At 45.9% G+C, this 13,540-nt stretch overlaps 2 protein-coding genes across 2 annotated transcripts; both read right to left on the bottom strand.

Annotated features, from left to right (window-relative positions):
- Positions 1-28: 28 nt before the first annotated feature.
- Positions 29-5,790, bottom strand: LOC106486066 (torsin-1A). The gene is made up of 5 exons (XM_067309010.1): positions 5,584-5,790; positions 4,893-5,158; positions 2,951-3,126; positions 2,732-2,859; positions 29-1,442 (listed from the first exon to the last, which is right to left on the bottom strand). Exons 1-5 carry the CDS (start codon positions 5,786-5,788, stop codon positions 1,192-1,194), a joined length of 1,026 nt encoding a protein of 341 aa, XP_067165111.1. The 5' UTR covers positions 5,789-5,790; the 3' UTR covers positions 29-1,191.
- Positions 5,791-6,361: 571 nt separating this feature from the next.
- C21H9orf78 (chromosome 21 C9orf78 homolog) lies at positions 6,362-13,534 on the bottom strand. The gene is made up of 9 exons (XM_067309026.1): positions 13,408-13,534; positions 11,472-11,531; positions 10,690-10,741; positions 10,410-10,480; positions 10,045-10,122; positions 9,377-9,574; positions 8,736-8,872; positions 7,863-7,961; positions 6,362-7,364 (listed from the first exon to the last, which is right to left on the bottom strand). The coding sequence occupies exons 1-9, from the start codon at positions 13,488-13,490 to the stop codon at positions 7,273-7,275; spliced, it is 870 nt and encodes a 289-aa protein (XP_067165127.1). The 5' UTR covers positions 13,491-13,534; the 3' UTR covers positions 6,362-7,272.
- Positions 13,535-13,540: the final 6 nt, after the last annotated feature.

Here is a 13,540-nt window from a genome sequence, read left to right as displayed (position 1 = left end):
AACACAAGAAGGTAGTTAAGAAACACACTTCTAGTGAGAAACGTTTATTTTGAATAGAAACTGGAATGAAAAAAGCCTCAGCAGTGCTCACATTTAGAAACAAGTCTGACAGACTGTTTGCAGTAACTTCAGTTGACACATTCCACTTTTTTTTGTTTTTTCAAATGCCTCTGGATCTGTCTTCATGCCTGCCTGCCTCACAGGCACCTAGCACTGCAAAAATGGGATAAAGGGAAAACCCTGCAAGCTAACCTTTTAGTTTTATATTTAGATGAAGAGGAGAACCTCTTTTCTGTTTTCTTGGTGTAAGATTTACCACACATGCATGTCTCCCATTAAGTTACACCCATCCCATGAAACCAGCTCGGCAGTCGGCGCACTTTTTTCCTTCCTACCCGAGAAAATCGTTCCTAGGGGAGCACACTGCGGGCAATTTCACCCACAAGAAAATAACCAAATAGAAACCAACTCAAAGTGGTAGTTAAGGACTTGGACTTGCTTCCTCTTTCTACTTAATGTTATTAAAGTCCTCCCTTTTGAATGCTTTTCACACCAAAGAGAAGTTCACATTCTTAACGTGGTTTACACAAAGGAGGCCAATATATACCACAGTTTTGAGAAAGACAATGGTACTTCATAATGCTAGGCAGAAGACCGTGGACTTTTTAATGACACAATTCCCCCTCATCTTTACCAGAGCGAAGCTGTTCGAGGAGAAAATACACACATCCTACTTAATGTGGTTATACGAAGCTTCCCACCCGAGCCCAGTGAAGCCTTTCATAGACACAGTGACTCTGATTAAGATTATCAATATTGTCTAAAGATCACTCGCATCAAACCAAAAACCAATTAAAATTAGGTCATAATCTCAGTCCTACTATACGTGCCAATGGTCTGCTAAGCAGTTCTGACAACACACAATCTGAGGTAAGTCTGGGGCACTGATAGACAAAGAGCTCTCACCTTCATGAAACAGTTTCTCTTACCTTGACAGCACAAGATCAAAGTACTTGGGAGCCGTGACTACTGACAGAATAAAAATGCAAGACGCACTGCCACTTATTTACACACCAGTTAAAAATAACATTCCTTTTTTTTTAAAAAAAAGTGCTTAAAAATGAAATGTCCCGGTTTCTCCACTTTGTGATTAAGTTAATTTGCTTCTTTGCAGATTGCAGCAATAAAGTATTAGAAGTCATAGTAATAATCCAGTTTGGCATACACAGTTTTACATCCTTTATCCGAATAAATTCTCTCTTCTCTGGGGAAGTAGGTCATCTCATCGGCTATTCTGGTTAAAATGTCTTCATCCACAGCATAGCCACGTGATTCGATCTCAACCCTGACACACATTTTCACGTGTTTGTATTCCAGAGGCAGGAAGGGAACAAAGTAGTCAATGAGATTTCTATCAATCAAGGTGCTGTGCCAAAAACCACCTACGAAGGGAAGGAGAAGGGAGAGTTGTTAGTATTCCTCTAGTTAAACAGTTCCATGAGTTAAAAGGGAGCACTATCACATCCCTCCATTACAAACCACAGTAAGAGTTCACTTGTGAATTAGAGCCCTGTGACAGGCAAGAAAGCCCAAATACAAGCCCATTCTCATAGTACTTTGTGCATAAAGTCTGGGACAGACTCACGGATGCCATCTTCCGGAGCTCTACTGCACGAGTACATTGCTCCCCAGCTGCTGGTCTCGTACCTTCACATCTCTCACCTACGGGAGCCCAGATTTTCAGTCTCTTTTATCAGCTCCCCAGACTAGCTTGCTTTGCTCCTTTTTTGGAGCTTGCATGCAGCAAGCATGCAATTAAAAAAAAAAAATACAGTAGGTTTGCTTCTCCTGCTAATACTAAAGCATAATTATCTTAAAAACCTTTTTCACTGGAAATCCCATGCAGGAAAACCCAGGAAGCATTGGACTCCCCATAGCAGGGTCAGCATGTTCCCCACAAACAGCTCCTAAAAGCTGCCTGAAGGCTTTTCCAGCCTCAGCAAGACAGGTGATCTAACTGGGCTGGAGTCAAGCAACCGTCTTCTCCATAATAAAATGCTCTGTGGTTATCAGCTAACACCATACCTAGTCTTACTGTCCAGACTTCTTTTCTGCTTGTTTTCCCTGCAACCCATTAAAATGTCAATAAATGCACACAGTAGACATCCCCCAACATATGTAAACCCAACAGTCACCCAGCAAACATGCCGGTAGCCAAGTCACACACACAGTTCCTAACCTCCACTTCATCTCAATAGCAGTCTGTAGGCCTCAAAACTGCACCATGGCTCCTCACTAGCTGAAAACTGGAGCCCGTGTCAAGCGGAAGCCACAGCTGTACAAATGCAGGTCGTGCACTAAACATAGCATCATTTTTGTTTATATTCCTGTTCCCCAGCAAATAAATCTCTCTACTGTTCTAGAACAAAGATATGATTTACATTTTTTACACTACAGCTGCTCACAGGGGCACCGTCAACAGCTGATAAATCCACCACTATACATTAATGTTAGCAGGATGATCTGGCAGACATCTCTAGACTTCATCCAGCATCTTGCAGAAGCCCCAACTCCTCTGAGAATCTTTGTACTAGATGTGGTGGCTCCCAAAAGCACGGAAGAAGCATGCAATAAGCAGCATACATATCTTTGTGCAACACTGGAAATAGCCAAGGAGCTGTCAATCCAGACAGGGATTTACAACCTCAAAAGTAATCAAAGTTCTACTCACTATTCTTGTTATTGAAGACAGACACAGAGAGCGCGTTTTGCATATCTGTGAGCTGTATATCTTCCCTTGTCCTTCCTTTTCTCCAGAAATCTAGTGCCACCTCTGTTATTTTTTCAGCTCCTGCATTGCTAAGTAAAGGAAAAACAAAGATTGTGGCTGGAGGCAGTTTTACAGTGCACTGAGTGTACAGAACCGCAAACCTGAGAGGCCACTTCTTACCTGAGGAATATGAAGATGGCTTTCCGGTAAGACACTCCATTAAGAAGCTCGTAGTAGTCCAAAAACGGTTTGATGGAGTCGATGAGTCCTGCATGCATTTTATCCATTTCATCAAATATGAAGAGTGATCTGGGACAGACACTCACGTTTCCCCGAATCCACGATTGCAGCTGGTCCTGGGAGGCATAAAAATAAAAGTCATTGAAAAAGTTCATTTGAAAAGACAGAAAACAAGCCTTGTGCTTATTGACTTTTGTACTGAAAGTGTCATTTCAATTATGTCATCTTAACCATGTTTTAGTTAAGAAGCCAAAGGTGTTAAAAGCTGTAAATAACACTGTAACAAAATGCCATACTGGTTCTGAAAAGTTAAGATTCAAAACACAAGATACCAAGAAACAGGATGGGGCAAGCGTGAAATCTCCTCAGGGAAAAGATATTCCTGTAAACATAGCAAAAAGGAAAGACTGAACACCAGGACAAAGGATGGGCACCACCAAGGAAGACAACGCAAAGCTAAGCCCTGTCAGGCAGGTTGATTGCATTTAGCAGCACTTCGGTCTAAATGTCTTTAGGTGTCAAAACAACAAATAATATCAATTTGCTACCTGAAGAGCACCAGTGTGAAATTACATTTATAGAGCAAGCCACTAGCATAAGTACAAACGGAATTAAACTCTCAGTCCTGAGTCTTAATCATCCAGAAGTTAAGTGAAGGTGATTGCAAACCCTTCTTAAAACACAGCATTGTTCAGAAAGGCGAATGCTTTGTTATGATTTAAAGATTCTCTCACTTAAGCGTTACATTTAAGATTAATAATGAAATAGTAAGCAAAAAAAAAAAAAAAAAGGTGGGGGTTGATCTGTTTGGCAGATGACTGAGTAGTAACTGTTCTGACCGTTTTCAATGACTCATTGCTTTCTGAGATTCCCTGTTTAATCAGTCCCTGAACCACACTAAGGCCACACAGGAAGATGACTTTGGCTGTACCGCAGATAAGAAGTGACAGTTCCTCCTACTGCCTCGGACAGCAAGTTTCCCAAGCAATGAATTCACTTCATAACAAAGGCAGAAAAGGATCCATTTTATTTTAAAACAGCTCAGTTGCAAAAAGGGCGACAGTAGGCTGTAAAAGAGGAAACAGATTTCCTCCATAGAGGAAGCGGGTTTGTAGACTATTCTATTCCCGTTTTCAACATATACACACTGAAGATAAACATGGAATACAGCACTACTCAAACTCTGCTACCAACAACATTAGAAGAAGTCAAGAACACAGAAAACACTTATCTGAACTGTACTGCCCCACGCGATATCCACCTGCCTACAGTACTGCACTGACACTTTTACCAGACTGGCAGAACAGTTCCAAATATTTCTATCTGTACCTTTCTGAAGACAGTCTTTTGTAATTTTATTTCACAGCTGGGAAATGGATACACAGAAAAATTAAATAATCTGCTCAGTGTGTGATGAAGGAGAAAAGTGCACCCACTTCTCAGATGCCCTTGGTACCTGACATACTTGAAAGCTGTCAGCTGGTTCTCCAGAGTCACAAATTATTATTTGTTTTTGCAGTGCCCACCAGCACATCACCCATCCACTGCAGCCTGCCGAACACCCTTTATCATTAAGTAGCTCTAGATCTACATCTCTAGACAAAGTATGCAGCAATGAAAATGAACCGTATCATTCTCCTCTAAAGAGAGGCTCAAAACATATGCAGAAAACAGCTTTACAATCATGGGAAATCAGTCCTGGTGTATGTTAGGATTTATCCAATTCCATGCAGGGGATTCCAAAACTGGCACAGGCTACATTTTGCAGTGCAAAATAGCATCTAGGCTTCTAGTGCTGACTGTGCCATAACTCTTATAAATCACTGTAACAGCTGCTGCAGAACTGTGCTCTACTGCCATGACTTCCACAGCGTATTCTTACCTTGTACAGATTGATGCTGTCAGCATGCGGAAAATGTAACGTAGCCACAAACTGATGGACGTATTTACTCTTCAGGCCTCTTTTATAAATGCTTTCAGCAATTATCTTACTGACAAAGTTTTTGCCTGTTCCAGTCCATCCGTGCAAGGACAGGGCAAGAGGCTTTTTGGGATTTGTGTTATTCAAGAAGCCCTTCACGGCCTTTACCACCACCTTGTTCACTAGGTGCTGTCCAAACAGCTTTCTGTCTAGGCTCTCCTCAAGGCCTGGGCAGGGGAGGCAACGCCATGAAAAACAAGAAAAGAGACAACAAGTTTTAAGTCCCGCCTGTTTCTAAGCTCCTTTAGGGAGGGCCCCGCAGCAGCGCCAGCCCCAGCGCGAACTCTGCCACCCTGAAGCAAGGGAGCAAAGGGCTGGCCAGGCTGGAGCACAAGGCGCCCCGCGGCGCGGCGCATCCCGGCGGGGAACCCGCGGGACCGGCTGGTCCTCCGGCCTCCCCCCGCCCCACCCCGCCGCCGGGGCCTCCGCGGGGCGGCAGCGCCCAGCAGCCCCGCCGCCCCCCGGGGCGCCGCCCCCCGTGGGCTCCCCCTGCCCAGCCACGGCGCGGAGGGACCCCGCGGGGGCCGCAGCTGCCCCCGCCGCCCGCCCCGGCCATGCCCGCGGCCGCCCGCCCGCCCAGCCCGGCCCGCACCGGCGGCGGCGCGCTTGTCGTGGCGCTGGAGGCAGCACTCCCTGAAGTAGCAGTAGAGGCGCGGGTAGGAGATGAAGCCGGTGAGGGCCGAGGCGGCGGCGCCGGCGATGGCCAGCCCCAGGCTGATGGGCTCCACGGCGCGCGCCGGCCCCAGCAGCGGCAGCAGCGCCAGCGCCGCGGGCAGCGCGCCCCGCCGCAGCTTCATGGCCCCGCCCGGCCACCGCCGCCGCCGCCGCCGCTTCCGCCACCGCGCGCTCGCTTCCGCCGCCGCCGCGCGTCGCTTCCGCCGCCGCCATCTTGGGCTCGGGCAGAGGCGGGGCCGTCGCTGAGGGCAGGCGGCCATGTTGGCACCCCTCCCCGCCGCCGTCACGTGTCGCGACATGACGCGGCTCGACCCAGCAACGCAGCCCGCCGGGGAGGCTGATGCGCTTGATCCGATCGGACAGTTTGTTCGAATTCAGACGTTAAACTCGTTAGAACAGTTCGCAGCGATGTCTTTGCACGGTCTCAGGCGCTGCAAGGGGAGAGACGTGACCCCACGCCCGCAGGGGACGCCCCTGCAGGGGGAGACTTGCCGGATTTACCTGGCCTGGGGTTTTACCCCCTTTTTTGATCAAATGAAAAATTTGGGTCTATGCCACAACCCCCCAGGGGCCTTTTCGCTCCTCGATGAACAGACGCCAACACCTTCACTGCCACAGGGCGGCCCGGCCCTCACCACCACGAGCGCTAAGAAACTATCCGTACGCTTCCCTGGAAGAAAAACTGTCGCTTAGGATAATTTAAAAACACCTTTATTATTTCTAAGTTCAAAATCTTGCCCTCAGGTTACCTCACATCACATTTCCTAGGAACACGTGGCTCGCACGGGCCTCAGGCCTCTTCCCCTACTGCCACACTGGCCTCATCTGAAGACAGCTGAAAATCAGATTTTCCTCACATTCACACAGTTACAACCTGATTCAGCTTTCTTATTCTTTACAACTAAAATAAAATGCAATGAACTGCTATCGAAATAAGTCTACAGGGAGGAAAAGATACAAAACAACACTGTGCACCATAAAAAACGCGTAACCTCCATTGCTCAGTATCTGCTGTCAGTCCTGGCACAGATGAGACGACCCAAGCTACACTGTGGCCAGGCACAGCTCGGCTAATGCTGAGATTTCTCCTGGCATCCATCTGCACTCGGAAGCTGGACCGAGGAGCAGCAGCACTGAACACATTGCTGCAGTATCTTACATGCTCTGCACAGCAAAAGCCCTTGGGAACAAACAAGAAGTCTCTTAGAAAGTTAATTCTAGCAAACTGGCTTTAACCTTTCCCTTTATATTTACAAGCCAAACAGCATTGCTGCTTTTAAAAAGATCTCTTTCTTTGTATTTTTTAAGAACGTGTAAGAATCTGTTAACAAGCTTGATTTCCCACTAAAAAATGCCCAACAGAAAGCTCATGTTCTTACAAAAGAAGTTTTATAACTGAAAATAAGTTATACAAAAGATTTTACTGACTGAAGAGTTCACGATCACCTGCAAACTGATTCACTACAGGATCACAACAAGAAAAACCTTGTAGTTAACACCAGCACGTGAAGGTAGTGATTCCCACCCCCTCCATGAGTCACTGACACAAGATCCTGGGCTGATGGAAAATAAGAGCTCCTGCAAAGACTTCAGACCGTGCTCCTCATCAGTATCGCCTATTCATCTTCTTGAATTTCTCATAGTGATAATCATCTGTTGCTTTTTCATTGGGTGGACGTTTGCGATTTGGAGGAGACCCTTCAAAAGAAATACAAGAAAATATTATTTCCGGTCCTTTCACATATGTAACAGAAAGGAGGAGACGTCTCCTTAACACTACCACCTCCCCTATGAACTCCTCTAAAGCCACACAACCAACAGCCCCCTGCTGCGTGAAATCTGGTTATTCCCTTAGCAGTCAATGCTCCTTAACCCAGCGCCCCTAGCTACTCCAGCTCTCTCATCACACCCTCAGCAATCAAATCTGTCAATGTTTCAATCCTGACCTTGTGCTACTGCAGCCTTGGATATCTGTAAAGACATCTTCCATCCAGACGGCTTCATGTGTGACCTAGCAGGGGTATATCAAGTGCCAGACCCTCCCATGGGACTTCAAATACAGACTGCTCCACTTCCCCACTATCTCAGCACACTCATGTTTAAGAGAAGGCAAGAAGAGCTACATCATTACTCTGTGCAAGATTCCTGAAGAGTTTCAGTATCTCTACTTAAAAACATATCAGATTAGGAACTCACGCTCAGGTTCTGGCCTCTCTGTATCCCCCACTCTCAGTGGACGGGGCTTTGGTTCTTCTTTATTCCTTCTCACTGGTGCATTTAGCTCCTCATGATAAACTGAGAAAAGGAAGACATCATATATGGAATATTACAGTTTTTCAGTAGTGTAATTCAAATGCACATACCTCTATGTCATTTGTTACGACTAAGCAGAAACAACACAACCTCAGAACAAGCATTCTTGTAATTAGTTTCTATGAATAATCGATACATGCAAGATGGGATCCACCAAACTTCAGTAGCACTAGTTCATCAAAAGTGGTTGCAAGACTCTTCATTTCCTTTGGAACACACAGATCTGACTCCAAATCACCCCTGCAGGTGTGGTTAGACACAGCAGAAGGCTGCCTTTCCTCCAGATGGCTGCGGCATGAGAGGCTCTCCAGGAAATTAATTCCCATGTCCTGTCTAGCAAGATCTATGTTTGCTTGACCACCTGTCTGCTTTGGCAACTTACAGAATGGCTTCTCTCCATTGTAAACCATCATTTATAATCACAGACTAGGCAGGCTTTTCCAGCACATGTTCAAGATGTAACTTAAAAAAAAAAAGTCTTAAAATTTATGAGGCATAGTCAAGAAACTGTCAAGGGAGTTCAAGAGCAGAAGGTTAAGCCATAAGTAATATGTCCTTCTCTTTCTTGCTGATGGATGGGAAAAAAAGGCCAAGACAGATGGGGTCTATATGAGCATCCCAGAAAAAGGAATCAGACAGCTGTTTGTGCTGATACATGAATTAATTTCTCCTGCATCCGACTGCATCCCAACTGACTGCTTCTCTTCAGCAGAAGAGCAGGTCACACCTGGGTCAACAGAGCTATGTGAGACTTACATCTGTTGTGCTGGACATAGTTGACAGCCATGTTTGTGGGAACAAAGGAAGTTTCACTGTCTTTCTTTTTGTTCTGTTGCTCTGCCAGCAGCTTGGCCTTGGCCTCTTCAGTTGAGATGATGTTTTTTATTTTTGCACTAAAAGAAAAAAAAATAAAAATACTCATTCATAGTTACAAAGGGTGGGAGGCAGGCATAGAAGTTGTTCTAAGTGGATAGATTTGGGTACAGTAATAGCACTGCTATTGCACTTGATGCGTTTTTTTTTTTAAGAGAGGAGGCGGCGCTACAGAAACAGGTGCTTTGTTTCAATGGGAAAAGGAAAACTCAAATCTTTAGCATATCCTCTTTCAGTGCAGGGCATAAACTGACCCTCCAAGAAGCTGCTAGACAGCAGTCACAAAAATCAAGAGCTTCTTCCCATAAGTCAGCTATGGTCCTGCCCTGGAGCAGCCCTAGTCACTGTGTAGAACACCCTGTTCTAGATATTGTGCTAATCGAGAACAAGGCTCAGTCCCATCCCTGGGCCAAGCTGAGGCTGTAGAATCCAGACATGCCACTGCCCTGCCAGTCAACGATTTCTAGTCACAGGACTCTTCCTGGCAATTCAGGCCATAACTAATGGATCTGGGAACTACGTACTCAATTCCCAGGTCCACTTCAGGAATGCCACTCAGCATCTGGTTGGAGAGCATCTCTTCAGTTTTCTTGGCAGAGGAGACGCGGATGTTCTCTGGCAGCTCGTACAGAGAGTCCTCGGCATTCTTAAGCTTCACCTTCTGTTCCTCATTCTCCACAATCCCCTTCCTCTTCTTCAGCTCAGTCTCAATGTACTTCATCCTGAACACCAGCACACAAGGGACACATAGTATTCAGTTATATTTTCTGTATTCTGTTCGAGCACTGCTGAGCACAGCTGCATCACTATCCCAGTGGCTAGGAGAGAGGAATGAATAATCTCTCCAAAACCACTTGGCTAATATAAACTGCAAGAAGTAAAACATTTGCTACTCTGTCCAAGAAAGGATCAGATCCTCCAAGGTCTTTCACAACCAGCAGGGAAGGCTGCCACCGGTATATAATGCCACCACACCAGCTAGCTGGTTGGCACCTCCCAACTTTGTTCATGAAACAGCCTTCTCCAGTCTGGCAGCCAAAAGGTAAAACAGCAAATGAAAGTTTCAGGAAGAATGAGGAAGATGTTTTGGGAACTCTTGAGTATCCAGGACAGAAAACAAACAAACAAACAAACTGTGAGAGGACACCCAGCCTCTAATTCAACATCACAGACACAATGCAGCACAACTTACATGTCAGCATCTTCATCCCGCCTGTTGGTTTCAGCTGAGAAGGAAGTTCCCAAGTTTAGGTCTTCCTCTTCATTAATCCTAAATGGAAATCACAATTTTACAGTTGTTTTTTAAACTAATTTGACACGTTACGATAAGGGTAACTAGCCAAGCTGCATTATATTAATAATAACATAACTAATAACAATATGCAATTAACATAATTGCATAATATAACACATAATTATAATAAAAATTATAATAATGTAATTGATATAGGTATATTATTCTTCAAATAACACATCATTTGGTAGAATGGTAGAATCACTAGTAGCTGTGATTAGTGACTAGTCCAAAAAAGATTTTCAGAGCTCATATATACCCACTTGTCCTTGCCCCGTTCTTTCAGCTTCTTCATGTCCACCATCCCACCAGATTTTATCTTAAATGGGTCATCCTGTAAAACATGAAATGAGAAATCTTGAAGCTTTCCTCTAGTTTTATGCTAGTCTTCAAAATCTGGATAAAAACACAGAAAACTTACAGGTTTTAAGATGTGACATCAGTTCTACCCCCAACTGGACTCCCACAGTGATCCACTGGACCACACTGATGTTTTCACATCACTACGTGAAACTGAGGTGATGAAAATAATCTAGTACTTACCACAAGTGTTGTTTCTTCTTGCAGCTTCTCCCCCACAAGCAGAGCTGCAGCACTAGTCAACCAGATACAGAAGGTAAATAAAATTCAGTAGAAGGAAACGTATTACCAACACTACTGTGTTTCTTTACTCTTCTCTAAATCTATCAGACAGTCTCAAACACTTTAGTAATACAGAATTGTCAGTCTTCCTAATCCCTCTTCATGCATAGAGAAACTATTACTGTTTCTGAGAGGTAAGTTAAGGCAGACACATTTAAGTGACTTACAGTGAGTCACCAGAATCAGGAACAGAGCTCATTGCTGGTGCACATTTCAACTCACTAGTCAATGGCACTAGATGAGAGAGGGGAGCGGGAATTTAGGATGGAGGAGATGTGAAAGAGTTCAGTTTAAACCCACCTTTCTGTTATATGTACAGTACAGATGAAGTGGTCAATGCAGCAAATCTCTGATGATATGATACAACTTAGAGGGCACAAGCAAAGCAATGTGGCAATTTGATAAGAAGGCAATTCATGTTAAATCCTAATTTTAATCTTTTTCTTCAGGGCTGGGATATAGACCAGACTGGCACACTGTGTCACTGTGACTGTACCTAATATACCCTCTTTTCCATCCTCAGGCTTTAACACAGAAACTCCTCTACCTAGAACACACTTTTGGTACTATTGGACATGTATCTCTTTCTGATGAAAGAAGGCAAATGACAACAGAGAAGTTTACTGTTACATTACACCATCAGACAAAACACGAGTTCACCTCCTTGGTACTATATCTCTTACCTCACCCCATTGGGTCGTTTTCTGAGGCTCTGAACTTCTTTGGCTTCCTCAAGTTTTAACCTGAAGAAAAAAAACATTCAGCTTAGGACTTTATGCTTTGGGTTTAATAAAGAACCAACATTTTCTGCACTAACACAGGAACTTCTAGACAAACTTTGCCCTAAACCTCTGCATATGAGCGTCTACTTTTGTGGTTACAGATTAGATCGACAAATATTTTCCAATTGATTTTATTTAAGCAATCAGAAGAACCACATGGCATCTACTGGGATATGTCCTTTCAACATATCTTCCCTCAGCTGAGGAAAGAAACATCCAAACACTGAAAGACTTTAATCTGAAGCCAATATGGGAAGAAAGAGCCAAGGATTTCTGTTCCTGTATTTAGTCTGTTAAGACCTCCAGCCAGTATTTTCCTCAGAGTAAAATAAAGAAGGTCACTAAATAAGAATTTCATTAAGTAAGTGTGGGACACTTTTAATCCTTCAGCAATTCACATTAGCTAATAAAATAATACAGTCATTTCTCAGGGGAAGAGGGAACTAACGAAGCAGCTGATTTAGAGCAAAACTAGCAGCAGCTTTCAAGTGAATATAGAAAAACTGAGTGGTCATCAAAATAGAACAGTACAATAGTGACTCAGAAAAAAAGTTGTATTATTAGGTATCAAGTCTCTATATATGGATTTACGTGCATTCTTATTTTCTTCAGATACTTAGATCTCCCTTAATTATGCATACTTTCAATATCTGCCATGAAATATGCATCATAAAATATTTTTTCAGAGATAAAATAACAACAAGAAAAATCTTGCTTAGAATGCAAAGATCTGAAAATAAAACACTGGTGAGTGCCAATTTCCAAATGGCAGAAGTGGAAGAGAAGTAATGGGCAGAAACCGGGCGCAAAGACAGCAAGAGGGCTGGTGCCAAGGCAAGAGGGAGGCCTCAGGAGAATCTGTGTGACTGAACAGTCAACAGTGACTGAACGCTGTTCTTGCTGGCTCTTGTTCCCTTAAAATATGGCTTCCCAGATTGTCTTGATTAACGGGGTTGACAAACTACAAATGCAACTTTTTGGGGGCTGGAACCTCTCAAAGGAAGGGAGAAGACAGAAGGGAACAGCTGGCAGCAAAGCAAAGGTTGGGAAACAAGAATTAAAGCCGTGACACATCTGCTAGAGTGGGCCTAGCGCGTCTCCGTACGCAGACACCCCTCTACGGCCGCGGGGCAAAGGGAGCGTCGTGAGGGCGACCAGGCCCTGCCCGCGCCCTGGCGAAAGGGCTCAGCTCCGGCAGCGACGCAGGGGACGGCGGAGCCGCGGGCCTGTGCCCTGGTCCGACGCGCTGTGAGGCCACGCGACGACCCGACACGATACCACGATGTGACGCAATAACACGACGCAACGATGCGACGCGACGGCAGGACGCAACAGTGTGACACGATGGCACAGCGTGGCGACGCGACGCAACAACATGACGCGGCTACGTGAGGCAACAACGCGACACAACAACGCGATGACGCAGCACAACAGCATAGGGTGACGATGCGACGCGACACGACGGTGTGACACGACACGACAGCGTGACGCGATGATGCGACACAATAACACAGGGCGACGATGCAACATGACAACACAACAGGACGGTGTGACGTGACACGATAGCGCGACGCGATGATGCGACACGACAGCATGACATGCTGGTGTGACGTGAGATGATAGTGCGACACGATGATGTGACATGACGACACGACAGGACGGCGTGACGCAAGCTCCTTCCAGGCAGCTGCGCTGGCCCAGGGGGAGCCCGGGGGCGGGCGGCCTGCGCTGCGTGGCCGGGGAGCCCCGCGGGTGGCGGCGCCCGTCCCCCGCCGGCGGCGCCCCGGCCGCCATATTACCGGCCCCCCGGCGCGGCCGCGGCGGGCCCCCGACCCACCTGACCTCCTCGGCCACCTGCTCGTCCTCCTCCTCCTCCTCGGAGCCCGCCCGGCGGCGGCGGAAGGACTTGGTGGCCGGCATGGCGCTGCGCTGCTGCCCCCCCCGGCCCCCCCTCGCCGGGCGCGGCGCGA

Source organism: Apteryx mantelli, chromosome 21 (assembly GCF_036417845.1).
Source record: "Apteryx mantelli isolate bAptMan1 chromosome 21, bAptMan1.hap1, whole genome shotgun sequence".
Lineage (NCBI taxonomy): Eukaryota > Metazoa > Chordata > Aves > Apterygiformes > Apterygidae > Apteryx > Apteryx mantelli.
The sequence above is the reverse complement of the archived record's forward strand: the minus strand, read 5'-3'. Positions and strand labels throughout refer to the sequence as shown.

Bases quoted from the DNA above. Each gene is read 5' to 3' on its own strand.
- LOC106486066 (XM_067309010.1), bottom strand. From the start codon at position 5,788: ATGAAGCTGCGGCGGGGCGCGCTGCCCGCGGCGCTGGCGCTGCTGCCG. The intron at 2,860-2,950 runs GTAAGAAGTGGC...TCCTTTACTTAG, and splicing joins GCCATCTTCATATTCCTCAG to CAATGCAGGAGCTGAAAAAA. The intron at 1,443-2,731 runs GTGAGTAGAACT...TTCCCTTCGTAG, and splicing joins TGTCTTCAATAACAAGAATA to GTGGTTTTTGGCACAGCACC.
- C21H9orf78 (XM_067309026.1), bottom strand. From the start codon at position 13,490: ATGCCGGCCACCAAGTCCTTCCGCCGCCGCCGGGCGGGCTCCGAGGAG. The intron at 10,123-10,409 runs GTGGGTATATAT...ATTTCCATTTAG, and splicing joins AAAGAACGGGGCAAGGACAA to GATTAATGAAGAGGAAGACC. The intron at 8,873-9,376 runs GTACGTAGTTCC...TTTTTCTTTTAG, and splicing joins GAAGTGGACCTGGGAATTGA to TGCAAAAATAAAAAACATCA.